At 41.8% G+C, this 14,044-nt stretch overlaps 2 protein-coding genes across 2 annotated transcripts; both read left to right on the top strand.

The window, feature by feature from the left end:
* Positions 1-542: 542 nt before the first annotated feature.
* Positions 543-5,780, top strand: LOC105568458 (alpha/beta-gliadin clone PW1215-like). Its single transcript, XM_012024157.1, has 4 exons — positions 543-2,876; positions 3,691-3,927; positions 4,015-4,294; positions 4,432-5,780. The coding sequence occupies exons 1-4, from the start codon at positions 2,759-2,761 to the stop codon at positions 5,006-5,008; spliced, it is 1,212 nt and encodes a 403-aa protein (XP_011879547.1). The 5' UTR covers positions 543-2,758; the 3' UTR covers positions 5,009-5,780.
* A 2,681-nt stretch (positions 5,781-8,461) lies between these two features.
* Positions 8,462-10,137, top strand: LOC105568457 (RNA polymerase II degradation factor 1-like). Its single transcript, XM_012024156.1, has 4 exons — positions 8,462-8,473; positions 9,463-9,508; positions 9,637-9,855; positions 9,889-10,137. Exons 1-4 carry the CDS (start codon positions 8,462-8,464, stop codon positions 10,134-10,136), a joined length of 525 nt encoding a protein of 174 aa, XP_011879546.1. The 3' UTR covers position 10,137.
* Positions 10,138-14,044: the final 3,907 nt, after the last annotated feature.

Here is a 14,044-nt window from a genome sequence, read left to right as displayed (position 1 = left end):
ATTTATTTTCTACGCAATAAGAAATCAGAATCGGGTTGTAATGAAATATTGATTCGGTTGAGATGAATATTTATATTCCAATTAAATTCATTTTCAAAATGCTTACGGCTGAATCTATGAGAGAGAATTTATTATCAACGTTGATTATTAAAGTTCAATCCTTTTTTTTAACGAAGAACAAACGTTAAAAGTAGAAAAGTAGAAATTGACAAGAATGAAAGACTAGCGTTGATATGTAAAAATTAGATTTACCAGAACTGTACAGTGGAACGAAGACTATTACATAGTTAGCGCCGGAAGCGATTTCCTTCAATATGCTCGCGTTTGCAAGAAAGAGCGATAACCGTTGAATCACTACATCGGCCGGCCGGCCGGCCGACAAGGTGCAAGATGGAGGTGGCTCTCGCCGAGTCACATCCCCGTCATCGAAAGGCTCCTTTTACGTGGCCGGCTATAAAGTTGTTCTGGTGACCGCGCGCCCGCCTCAGAAACACTCCACCCTCGAACGAATCGACCAGCTTTCACGCCATGCAATTGCACGTAAGTACGCAGCCGCTTTGCATTATTTTTTTTTTCTTCCGGATCGAAAGTCCTCGTTTCAAAAAATAGAGAACAATGTTGAACGCGTACGACCTGTCCAGGAGTCGCGCGTTTCTCTTCGCCGTGCGATGTGGGCGAGATGAAGTCGCGTGCGCCTAATCGCGCTGGATACGCAAACCAGATACGCCAGCAAGAAATTATGCGACGATACGATTAACGGCGGTCGCCCGTTGTTTTGCGCTATTTCGTTCTCGAACGCGTATCCGTTCGAATCCTCGATCACCGCGCGATGAATCTCGTAGAGACTCGCACGCGTACGTACGTTTCACGATAGCCATCTCGTCGCGTCAGGAACTGGAACAGTGCGGCACGATGTTCCGGAACCAAGTGTCGCGTGCATTTAATTGCGACGTGTTTGCGAATTACTTTGCCTGGTATATTAATTGGATGACGAATTTATCTCGCCACGTCTTTCGCACTTCCGTTCTTCGCGTCTTTATCGTAAGAATTGAATACTCTCTTACGAGGTTTTATTATAACTGATCGCAACGCTGGAAAACGGGAAGTCGTTTGTTTTGTCGGAGGTACTGGTCCACTTCCGTCGAAAGGTAACAAGCGCGAGTAAGGGAATGATGAATGTCGTGCACGTAATTGCGCCGCTGGATGTCGTAAAGAGGGTGACGATTCGAAGTGCCGCTTAATTACCGCGGTCACTGGCCGGGAGTGCGTTTCATGACCCAATTGTCAGCTACGGATACGAGCAATCAGACTTTTGCAATCTTGCTGCAAGCTCGCGGATCGAGATTTCATCATGGAGAACAGCCTGTTCCATTGATTCCCTTCGCTGTCACTCCACGTACTCTCTTAGGAGAACTGAACCTACGACGAGACACGAGAGACAGGTATTCGTAAGAAGACGACAGGTGCAGAAACGCAACGACAGCGAATGCATCGATTGAAATTAGACATTTATGTACGCGCTATTTTTAGCCGATTGTGATATCCCTCTTCTTTTCGCCGTGGTTCCCACTTAAACTGGAAAACATACGTGGACCTCAATAATCAGCATGCGTGTCGCGACTTGCACCTCGCGAAATGTCGCTCGGTTTCCGCATTCTGCGAGATCTGCGGTCGAATTTGTCGTACGTGTAATTCTGGAGCGGCATTTTGTCCCCGTTGACAGCCGGTCGCGGGCATTTTCAAACGAGTCGAAGCTGATTTTTTTCGAATAGTCGCGTCGGGCGTGTCCAGACGATTAATGTCTACCTCGCTTTCTACCGCGTAGCGTTCGCAGCCCGGGCGCATTCAATCGCCTCACAGTCACGAGTCGACTTACGGCTTACATTTTTCTTCCTTTTTCTTCCACCTGCCTTTTTGTCTCGCGGCCGCGTTCCTAACGACTCGAGTGCGTCCCGCGATCGCGAATGTTAACCGGCAACGTGCTCACCTTTTCCCCGATTACCGTGATTAAAGATTCATGCGCTCGCAAACTTTCCCTTCCAGCTTCCCGGTGCTGGTTGCACGATACGCTTCCATATATGCAATATAGTACATACCGTAAGACAGATTCAGGTTTAGTGCCACGCGCATTAGATAATGATCTTTGATCGTCTGGTCTTGCGAAATCGAAAGCACTTAACATCGAAAGCGAAGTTGAATGTAATAATGTTACATTCCAAGTTTATTTTTTTTACAATTATCAGGAAGAACGACTTAATAATAATCAATGCAATTTCACTATTAACAGATATAAATTTAAAAAGCGACGTTGTTAGTTGAGATAAAACGAAGAATATAGGCAATGCGAGCCGTCGCCAGATCGATGGTGATTAATTGTATACAAAAGTCTTGGTCACATTTGTAGACCGAAACGTTCAACGTTATCTATTTTCCAATATCTTTTTTATACCAATTTTTTTATACCAATTGTCTATATTCTTCGTTTTATCTCAACTACCAGCATCGTTTTTAAATTTATATTCATTGGAGCCTTATTTATATTATTGATTTTAGTGTTAAGTTATTACAAAAGTAATACAATTATGTAAAGATTATCAACGTGTAATTGGTGAATAATTTTATTTCTTTCTCCCTATAATCCGCTTTCTCTTTTATTATCAATGCCTGAGTCATTTCTGATGGCTAAATCATAATATACTTTGTATCACGCCATATTGTATGAAATTCTGTTATTTTCTTCTTGTAGGTTTTACTGTTGATGGCACTTCCCATGTGCCTGGCTGAATTTTCAATACAGGGGCCTAGCGACGGACACCGACGTGCTCAAGGTCTGAAGTTTAGCGAGGAGAAAGGAATCGAATACACAGACGCAAGTGGTAAGTGCGGATAAGTGTAGAGACAATGCGACTGGTGTAAAAAAAGAGAGAAGCAATTTATAGTCTTTCGTTATAAAAAAAAATGTCCTTCGGAATATTTTAGTTTCTTCGCGATAGGTTTTCTTATATGTTTTTAATCGGCAATTATTCCGTACGAAACTTCCTTTTTAGATATTAATCTTTTGCCTTTCGAAACATTTTTGTTTTTATAACTTTATAATTATAATAAACTAATCAGAATTCATCAGTGTCGCCGGCGAAAATTAACAACGTCAGTGTTTTCTTGAGTATACCTGGCATCTTTTAATAATACAGAAAATTTGTCGCGAAAAATATTACCTCAGCCAGGGTTTGAACCTGGACCTCCCTACACTCTAGACAGGCGTTTCACAATATGATGATAATATGCCTCGGTGGTCGAATTGGTGAGACGCCCGTCTAGAGTGTAGGGAGGTCCAGGTTCAACCCTTGGCTGTGGTAATATTTTTCGCAATTTCTGTATTATTAAAAGACGCCAGATATGGTCAAGAAAACACTGACGTTTATAATTATACTACTGAGATCTGAACTATTGTTCGTAATAAGGCATACATGTTGAACTAACTTTAGAAATTCTCGGTACGTGTTTTTGAAATAGTATCTTTAATGAACGTCAGTGTTCTCTTGACCATACCCGGCATTTTTAATAATTTTCGCAATAGATTTTCTGTATTATTAAAAATGCCAGGTACGGGCAAGGAAACACCGACGTTGTTAATTATCGCTGGCGACATCGAAGAATTCTCATTAGTATCTTTAAATGTTCGGTTTTTAGAGGGAGGGGGACAGGGAGACTTTACCATTCAAGGCGCGACCGACGGCAATAGCAACTTCCAGATCCAAGGTGCCACGGACGGGCACTCGAATTTTCAAATTCAAGGGCCGTCGGATGGTGGAGCGTCCACCTACAATGTGCAAGGGCCGATCGATCGATACGGTCAGTCCACAATCCAGGGGGCCTACGATGCTAATCAAGTTAACGGAAAAGCGCTCCAGTACGACGACCCCAGCGGTACTGTCATCAACTTTGTTTCACGAGCTTTGTCACTTTGACCCCGAATATATGTCGAGTCGAGTTGACATGAATATGCGTCAAAAGGTTACAGGGTAAACTGGAGGTCGTACGATCGTCAAACGCGTCCGCAAGCTCAGGAGGAGCCGCAGCAGTACACGGCGCAAGCCGCGGCGCCGGTCTCGCGAGCGCACCGGCAGCGAGCGCATCACGCGCGAGCCCAAGCGCAACCGCAACCGCAGCAACAGCAACCACCGGAACCGAGTCCGAATTACAGGCCTTACGCTAACGCGCCGCCGCAGATCCAGCAACTGCTCCAGTTCCAACAGCAAATTCCGTACATCAATATAATTCCGGAACCGTACAGGTACGACTTTGTGCGAAACGATAAGACGCCGAATCAGTTCTCTGACATCTGCGTATTGCCGATAGTAAAATATCATCTATCGCCCTTTTCTTTTGTAATCGAGGGATAATTTTCAATGATCCTTAATGAAATTACAGATTCGACGAAGAGGCCGCGATACGGGCTCAGTCCGAGCAGGTCCGGGACCACCTCCGAAAGTTGGCTCAAGAGGCGGCGGCTGCCCCTATAACCGAGTACGCATCCGCTGCACCTCAGCCCGCACCTCAGCACGCACCTCAGCCCGCACCTCGTCAAAAGTCGCGCGGTCACTCCAGGAGCAAACGTCAGGCTCATCAACAATCGTATCAGCCACCGGCAGAGCCGCAGCCTCAATACTCGCGCAATCTGCCGGCTCACTTGCGCGAACTGCTGAAATTCCAGGCGCAAACGCCGTACAATATCTTTGCCAACCAGGTCGCGTACCGTGGTGCGGAGAAGCCGTATGTGCCGCAGCCCGTGAACCAGCACCAGCAGCAGCAGCTGCTGCAGCAGCAGCAGCAGCAGCAGCAACCGTTACAGCAAGCGCAATACCAAGGTCAGGGTGGCGCCTACGACGGTCAGGCCAGCGCGTACACGCAGGCTCTCGTACAACCCGCATATAACCAGAACCAGCAATATCAGCAACTCGGCTATAATCAGGCTGGCGTAAGACCCGTCACTGAGAATCAGAACTGATCGCTTTGACGAGGCGCCTACGTTGCTATGCCTCTCGTTTGCTTCGATCGGTAGAACGAGTCTTCCCGGACTGAATTCTATTCTATAATGTGATAAATTACATCCGAGTTTTTCAAATACATAATTAGATAAAAAATCAATTTACTATTAGACGAAGGTGTAGGAGCAAGCATTGCTTTTAGCTTGAGAATTTACTCGATAGGTTTATGAGGATTACAATCAAAAGGAAATTACATGGTTTGGAATCTTCTCAATTCTTTTTTGGTCCTGCTGCAGTAAAAGGGAAAAATGCCCTATTTAATGCAATGTTTTGTAAAGTAATAGATATCTGTGTTTGAAAGATAATACACGCGGTATAAATATTTTAGTTTTCCCATAGAATACATATATCTATTTTTTACTTTTTAAGTTTCTGAAATTTGGGTTTTTATATCGAAGTCTTCTGCGATTTTACCCAGCAGATAATTTTTTGTGAACGAGTTCTCCGTCGTTCTTAACACTTTACGGAATCTGCATGCGAGGAAGAAGTGTATTCCTAAAGATTTCTCGGGGTTTCGATCACACAAGAGCGAGATTGAGATTTTTCACAGTTTTTATACGACAAAAAGAGAAATAAAGTCGAACGTCCTACTCGCGACAATACATCAACGCACTAATATATTCAGATGAATATTGATACCTGCTTGAAATAAAAATAATTTAATATAAGTTTAACTGTATTATAGTTTTTTTATATCCACATTTACGCGCGAATAAAATATTTACAACTCTACCCTTGTGTAAGTTTGTTTTCTTCCAATCTAATTTAGCTACCGATGTATAAGATTTCAAAGTTACCCCTCCCCCTCAGGGATGGGGGTGGGGGGTCAATTTTGGTTCCAATGGATAGGCCCCTTCGAGACAAACAACTTTTACCCCGACCATTTTTTTTATCGATGCGTAGTTTTTGAGGTATTTCCATGTCCACACTTAAATTGACCACCCTGTATATTCATATATACACGCTCGATGAATAAATTGCTATAGCTAATAATCGCGTACGACCGCTGTAATATTGAGTTGTACTCGTCAATTAAATTCCGCGACTTTTTGCGAAATGCAAATTGAATGCAATATTCTTCAATGTCGATGTGTAAGGAGACAGCAGGTGTTTCCCAGGTCACTTTCGAGCAAGAAACTTTTATCAGAATGTCGACATATAATATTTATATTAATATATTATATTTAAAGCGTATTACGTTATCGACTTGACTATTTTTATCTACTGTGTACGTATAGTATGTTGTCGCGGTGCATCCTTAAAATGTATATAACGTGGCGCGCTACATCATGTTGTAGCTATGCACTTTAACGATGCACTCGATTTACGACTCGCGGCGAATACGGAAGCGATGCGTGCATTCGTTTCCGTATGCATAGTGCCGGCTCAACCATTACGTGACTGGATACAAGTGTACACGTATAGCGCCCTTTCCTACGGAGCAGATATCTATCACAGTGCACCTTCGTTCATTCGTCGAGCACGTGGAATGCCACGTTTCCATCGTGAACGTCGAGTCCGCGAGTAATCAGCATGCACTCGTGGCTACAAATCTCTGCGGGTACAGCGGTGAAATTGATAGTCTTCTAAAATAACAATTTACGATGCAGCCGGAAAAATATTACGGTTTATAATCTCTTTGAAAGGCAGAAAAATAATTGTTAATAAATATAATTATATTTATTACTTAAACGTACTTAAACGTACTTATTACTTAAACGTCTTTGTTTAGCCTTCGCAACGAGAAGACATGCGATCCTCGTCTTGTCAAACGCTTGCCATTACACTACTTGTTTAACTGTAAGTTTAAAACATTTTTCAAACTCTGTAAATACTAATTTAAGTAATTATCATTAGAGATTCGATGGCGTTCCAAACATCAAAATATTCTACTTGAAAAGGGCCAAAACCCATGGCCGAAACGTTAAAAAGTACGTTTAAGTAATAAATTTGCCGGATTGGTCGACTCCAGCATTATCTCCTTTAATTACCACTGGCGACTTATCATAGTATCAATACAATAATTATATTTATTTAAATATAATTAATTTAAATTAAATAAATATAAAATAAATTAATTGCCAGATATACGGTCAATAAAAATCACTGATGTTATTAATCTAATAATTATACGTTGTTAATATAAAAATAAAAATCAAGTGCTGAATAGTAATCTGAAAAAAGCTAAACATCGCGAATTCTGAACATTAATACTTTGAAACTTTTTTGAAATCTAATAGTTAAAGATAATTGTGTTAGTAGCAGTTTAAACGCAAGAAAATTAAGTAAAGAAATATACGAGCGAGATTGGTATACGTAGCCATACATAACATAGAGACTACAACTGCAGAGAAACTTTCACATAGTTTAAACATATGCCATGACATAATCCACGACAATGTTCAGTTTCGCCTATTCTAGTCAATGGCTCGATAGGCAACGCAAAATTTCAATTGTAAAATTCGAGGTTCGGCACGGTTGCCGAAGGAAAACGCGGGGAAAAGAGACACGGTCGAACCACTTTCACGTAACGGTATCGCCTCGTAATCTACGATGTAATGTAGAATTACATAAACCTTATATGAGAGGGATATTAAATTGCACGGAGGAGGAAAGAATTTACTGTCGTTGCAATTTTGTTATATGTAAATAGATAATTTGCTTCACGTCACGTTTGATGTCACGTGCTACGTATTAAACGACGTCCGCTGTAGATACTTAGATACCTGTGCTTTTTCTCAAAAACCTTACCAAACTAAGTTTCTTTTCTTTCTTGCTGCTGTCAATCAATAATAAATAACACAGAAATTATATTATTTGCACTTGCATACAAAAAATGCGTATGACGTATTCATTTTTATGTACAATAAACAACATAAATAATGTATACGCAATAAAATTTACTGGACAATGTAAAAATATTGCTTTCTAATAAATATGCAATTTATTTATTAATAATAATGCGATAAGATATTTAATACTTTATAATAAATTTTCGATTTTATTTCAACTTTGATTTAAAATTTTATTAAGCGGAAATCAGAGAAAAATTATCTCACTATTAAAATTATTATCCTACTATTAAAATCATTATCTCCCTGGGGCATTGTATGCGAAAGAGACAAATGTGTGCCGCACCGCGCGCTTTGACTTTTCTAGCCACCGGTCACTTCCTGGCGCAACTGGCGGCGGCGAGCTAGCACGGGGCGCTTTGGTTCGTTGCGTTGGGTTACGTGACGACGGGCGGGGGATTTGCACGCGAAAAAAATTGGCCGAAACCCGTCCAACCATGAAAGCTGGTGGTGGCCGACGGCGCGGTTCGGCCCGCGACGACCGGGCCCCATATAGAAGTGCGTCGCGACGCGGCCGCCAGTTTCGTCCCGCTGCCCTCCGGATATCGTTGTTCAGCAATCATGAGATTCCTCGTAAGTCTACGCGATCGCGGCCCTTAAAAGCCTCGCGAAATCCCGCGGCGCGATGCACGCGGGGAGAAAGTGCGATTAAATCCGCTACGCGGAGCAGCCGACGTGCTCGCTTTTGCTTTCCAATCTCGCGCTGATCGTTAAAATCGTCGCAGTTTTATTCCCAAGTCTACGTAATTGAGGGAGGAAAAAGAGAAGAGATAAGTAAAACTTTATCGTTCGTCGATCGCCGAGTGTTAAGTATCTCCATTTCCAAGTAGAAGAAATTGACAGAGCCGAACGTTCGCGTTTAGCGATCTCTCCTTCCTTTTTCTCGCGCAGAAAATTAACGTTCGGTATATTGACTCATCGAAGACATAAAAGTAACGTGCGAAAAAAGAAAGCTTGCTAATTCTTGCCATTTGTCTCAACAATGATAAAGGTGTAATTTTCACAAATTTTCAGTTTACGAACGACTTCTCAAAAATATTACAAATTGCATTGCATTCATTTTTTATACATAAAATCCTATTCTATTCAGAGAGAGCTGAGATGTTATTTCAACTTCCTCTGAACAGAAGTGTTATAAAAGTCGCAGCTTCATAAATAATATTAATATTGATATCACCTTTATTTTTCAAGTGAATAATAAAGTTATATAATAAGTAGATACTTTACATGCGGTCGTCACGCTTGGAAAATGTCGCATTACATTTCATCCGATACGAATCCAAGCTCCATTGAACAAGCATGCGGTGATCTAATTAAATTACTAGCTCGCATATTTGAATACGAACGATTCGTTACTCGCGATGCAAATTACGGCGCCGATGCATGAATGATCAGTTAAGAACTTCTATTTACATCTTGCGAATAGAATTTTTCAGCTTTCTGAGATATAGGATTTCCGCGCTCGAAAAATTGCGCGCGTTCTTCCGACGTCTGTCGACACGGAAAGCATCTATGCCTCGAATGTTTTCGTCAAAGTGTTATAGCTATTTGACATATTTCAGTTCTTGATCCTCGTCGTGGCGCCCGTGCTGGGCACGGAATTCCACGGTGAGTAACAAATCTGAACGTCTCATATCTCCTAAGAATACTTTCCAGCCTCCCCGTTGCCAAACAACATGTAGAATCAATTTTCTATATAACTGAAGATTCGCATTTATTCCCCAATTATCGCGCAGGCCATACCCGGGAACGCAGACAAGCGCAGCAACCCCATTACCGAGCTTATAATCAAGCACCGGCAGCAATCAAGCAGATATTGGCCGCGCAGCAGTATCGCGACCCGATTGTTCATCTCCCGCCGCAACCGGTGCCGAATTTCGCGCCATCAACACCCATTCAGCCTCAACACGTCGCGCAAAACCAGCTGAGTCAATATAAACCGAACGTGCAAATAGGTCAGGCACCTCAGCAACCGAACGTGCAAATAGGTCAGGCACCTCAGCAACCGACCTATAAGGAGATTGCCGTACAACCAGCCCAATACAATCCGCCGGCTGCTGCCCAGAAAGAATACAATCCGCAGTATCTCGGCAGTTATGGAGCGCAGCAGCAGCAGCAGCAGCAGCAAGCCGCCCAAAATAATTATCAATACTCGAGAAATCTGCCGCCGCACCTTCAGCAGCTCGTGCAATTCCAACAAAACCTGGGCAACCCGCAAGGACAGCATCAGGGATAATCTGCTCGGGAAGGGCGACGAGACGACGATATCTACGAGACATCGATCTTTCCTATTTCGTAAAACATCCATCGTCCCTCACACATTGCTTCATCCATTGCATTCAGCAGACTATTGATGGATTCGTAATCTACAAGCCTCGCCGAAACACGAGGATACTAAAGGCTGTTTATTTCTTTTCGTAAATATTTTATTATCTTTACGTTAATTTATTGAAACGAATTAGATCGAAAGTGTTAAGTTTTGAGAATTTTTATTTTTATGCTAATAGTTGCCAAGAGAAAAATTGATTTTTGCTGAAAAATTTGACGTTTAATTCGTGTCACATTTTTACACATTCATTTAATTCCACTTTCAACTCACACGCCATTTCATACGTTCACTGTCGCACTTATTGTTAGATTTTCATACCAATTTGAAAATTGTGGAAAAATGTATAAAGATTTATATAAATAAATTTTATTCGAGTTTCTCTCGATCTGAAAATCACGCAAGTCGCTTTTGTCACGTCGGATCGCCGCTTTGAGACTTGAAGATTATATTGTCATCGTTTGTGTCAACTTTGAGACGTATGCTTGCCGTTTAATTATGCACCCCTTTGCCGTCCCTTTCGGGTCTACCGGCCGCTTTCCAACTATCGGGGGCAACCATCGCGTCTCTTTAAACTAAATTTGTTCCAATGAACGAATATTAACTGACAACATTTTTGTCGACAAACGCAGTTCGAGAACGCTCGTACTGGTAACGCGCGTGGCATAGCTCGGCCGAGAAATCCGAGGGTATCATCGCACCGATGGTTCCGCACAAGGGGCGTATCTGCACGTCACCACTCTCCGGTAGGACAGGCCGGAGAGATCACCCCCTTGTGCGTCACCCCCTTCCCGCCGCCGTCACGGCGGCCCGCACGGGCGAATGCAGTCTTCACTTCGCGCACCCCAGAGAGGCGCACGCACCGCAGTCACACCACCCCGCCCTGCCCCCCCTCGCTGCCGATTCTTACCTCCGTGCATCCCGTGAATGCGTGCCCCCTCGCCGACAAACAGGGAAGAGGATTAGCGAGTCCATTAAAGTCGCGGACTCTATTATCCGGAGGGCACGGCCACGGTGACATCAACTGCTCGCCATTGGCGTAGACAATTTGACAAATCGAGCTCCCATTGCCTTGGGACTTGGACAGAGAATTTGTCCTTGCAAAGGGAGAAAAGAAATTCAGCAAGGAATAATTTATTTTTCATCCCGCCTACAGGATGGCTGCGATAATTGTTTCGAGCAACGAACGTTATATTCCGCATGCAACATTTGTTTACGTAATAGATGTAATTTAATTTTGCAATCTATTTTTTATATCGTCAGTCGTTTACTACCGCAATTGCATTTGCACGGTAAAGCACGATAGATTAGAATCTTCTGACGAAAGTGGCGCACGATGGCTAGAAGATTGTTGGAAAACGCGCGGGGAAAGGTTCGCGCAAAAAAATCGACGCCACTGAAGAGGGAGGGGAGGGGGGGGTCATAGAGGCAAATTACAAAGGGAGGATTACCGGCAGCTGGACTACCAAGCAAACGCGTCTCTCCTGGCTCTCGCGAGCGAGTGAGCCATCCACGTCGCTCGAGAGCTCTTTGTCCTTCGACGCATTGGTAACATAATTATCGGAGTTATACCAAGCCAAAACCCAAGCCGCATCCAAAAGGGGTGGCGAGCGGTTAGGCTGTGACACCACGTGTACGTGCGCGCACGTGGAGTGCGTCTCTCAAGCACAGAGATTTATTGGCGAAGCTGCAGAGTCCAACTTGATTTGAGAAATATCCTTAATACTTATTGCAAAGCATGAAGGATATAGATCACTTGAGAAGGACCACAAACCGTGGTCGAAACGTTGTGAGTTTAAACATAAAAAATTGCCAGACATGGTCAAGTAATCATCTGAAGTTCTTCTTTAGTTCGCACAACCTACCACCGGCAATAATTTGCCATTTTCTTTATTGTAGCTAACAGTGAAAAAAAATTATAATACGCAACCGGAATTTTACAAGTTTGAATTTTGTAAACGAAATTTTATAATATTTTCTCGCGACAGCTCGCAGTATTATATGCGCGCGAGTATTGATACAATAAATCTCGATGTTATAACAGAATGCTAATAGCACAACTACAAATTGATCGAGATCTTGGTTTCCTTTCTTTGAATAGAATTTCTAACTAATGTATTTAATATTCACTGATACACATCAGTGAATAGCACTGAAGAAAAGACAGTGCCCATAACTGCACACCTAACGGAGCCAGCTCGCGAAGCGTGATCGGGGAAAAATGCAACGGTTAGCATTTCATTCGCAGATACAGACTACGTAATGTGCTTTGCATGGCTTTTGTGCAGCTAATTACGAGGCTAACATGATGCAGGTATGTATCTCAGCTCGCTGAAATATACGTTTTTCGTCCGCGAATTTCGCAACGGTGCTAACGGGTGTCATATTTCCTTCGTCGAGGCAACACGGGGAGAAAGAGAGAGGAGGCCGGCTTTCGAGGCTTTCATCGACGTCAAATATGTGTCAACCACTTGAATTCGAACATACTTGAAAGACAGTATTTGTATGAAGTGTCCTGAGTTTCCTACACTTTGGATTATTTGCTAATTTGTTGACAAATCTTCACCTTTAACAATTATGCATTAATATATATTTTTTAATCATAGCTATTTATAGTTTCAAAATTTATTAGATTGGAATGAGTCTTGCGCGTAAACGAATAAGTAATAACAGCTTAATATACGTTTAATTTAAAATTAATTTTGACAAAATACTTATAATATTCGCGATAAATTGAAAAATATGAAATATTTAGGCACTAACACCCTGTCACGGCTCTTAGTCCTTTACTTCTTTAAATTTGTGTTTATCACATTTGAGCCATACGAATTTTATAACTTATTATTAGATTAATTGTAAAAATTAATGATTACAGATAAAATGTTCATAAAGCGCAAGAGAAATAGGTCACACCTTATATACTCGACACGTTGCAAATTCTGGTGTACACACCGCGATTAATGTTACCTCGTTATGCTATTTTATTGCAGCTCGCTGAACTGCACATTCACTTAAATACAAGTCTTATGATTATTTCTTCACGACTATATGAGAAAGGAAAGATTGACATTTTCAAAAAATAAGATATGTGCAAAAACATCTAACTTTCATGCTCTTTGAAGACTTCTAATATACATGTATGTATATTTAATTTATTTTCTTTTTCGCTTTCAATGATTTGTAAAATAATCATAATACATATTTTATAAAGTACCTTTTAAGATATAAAATAAATACATTTTCTTTGATTATTACTTTTAAAGAAAAGAACATACATAAATGTAAGATTTTATACTTAAAAAAGATAGACGTTGTTTGATAAACATAAAAATATTTTTGCGACAAATTCACATACTTTCAATTTTTGGTGTTAACTGCAAGTAGAACGCAATTGAGCCTCAAATTTGCATTTTTAATCGAAAGATCAAACTATCATTTTTATATTTGAACATCGTGCATTCGTGTCTACAACTTTCAGAATATTAAAATATATTTTAACGGAGCAAGTTTTCATAACAGTCCGAAAGGACACAAGAAGCGTGTGAAACGGGTTGTGGTCTGCGAAGTGATTCCAATAATTGCGCTTAATCCTTAGGGTGGCGGCACGCGGCCGACAGTCGTGGACGAGTCCCCGGCAACCCTTTGTCTTTCACTCCGCACCTCTTGACCATTTTCTCCCGCTACCGGTAGCTTATTCCAGATTCCCTTTAGAAGTGTTAGCAATGATTATGACGGGATTTATTTCAATAACAGAGGCACGCCGCGTTTCTGTTTGATATAACCGGGCGCGCTCGTCCCACGCGCGGAATATTCTACGT

This window comes from Vollenhovia emeryi, unplaced genomic scaffold (genome assembly GCF_000949405.1).
Source record: "Vollenhovia emeryi isolate VEMERY1.0 unplaced genomic scaffold, V.emery_V1.0 DF939129.1, whole genome shotgun sequence".
NCBI classification, from domain to species: Eukaryota; Metazoa; Arthropoda; class Insecta; order Hymenoptera; family Formicidae; genus Vollenhovia; species Vollenhovia emeryi.
Note: the sequence above shows the minus strand (reverse complement) of the source record. Positions and strands in the feature narration are given on the sequence as shown.

Excerpts from the sequence above, each read along its gene's own strand:
- LOC105568458 (XM_012024157.1), top strand. The coding sequence starts at position 2,759 with ATGGCACTTCCCATGTGCCTGGCTGAATTTTCAATACAGGGGCCTAGC. Across the intron at positions 3,928-4,014 it reads CCAGTACGACGACCCCAGCG|GTTACAGGGTAAACTGGAGG; the intron begins GTACTGTCATCA and ends ATGCGTCAAAAG. Across the intron at positions 4,295-4,431 it reads ATAATTCCGGAACCGTACAG|ATTCGACGAAGAGGCCGCGA; the intron begins GTACGACTTTGT and ends ATGAAATTACAG.
- LOC105568457 (XM_012024156.1), top strand. Across the intron at positions 9,509-9,636 it reads GCTGGGCACGGAATTCCACG|GCCATACCCGGGAACGCAGA; the intron begins GTGAGTAACAAA and ends ATTATCGCGCAG. Across the intron at positions 9,856-9,888 it reads TAAACCGAACGTGCAAATAG|GTCAGGCACCTCAGCAACCG; the intron begins GTCAGGCACCTC and ends ACGTGCAAATAG.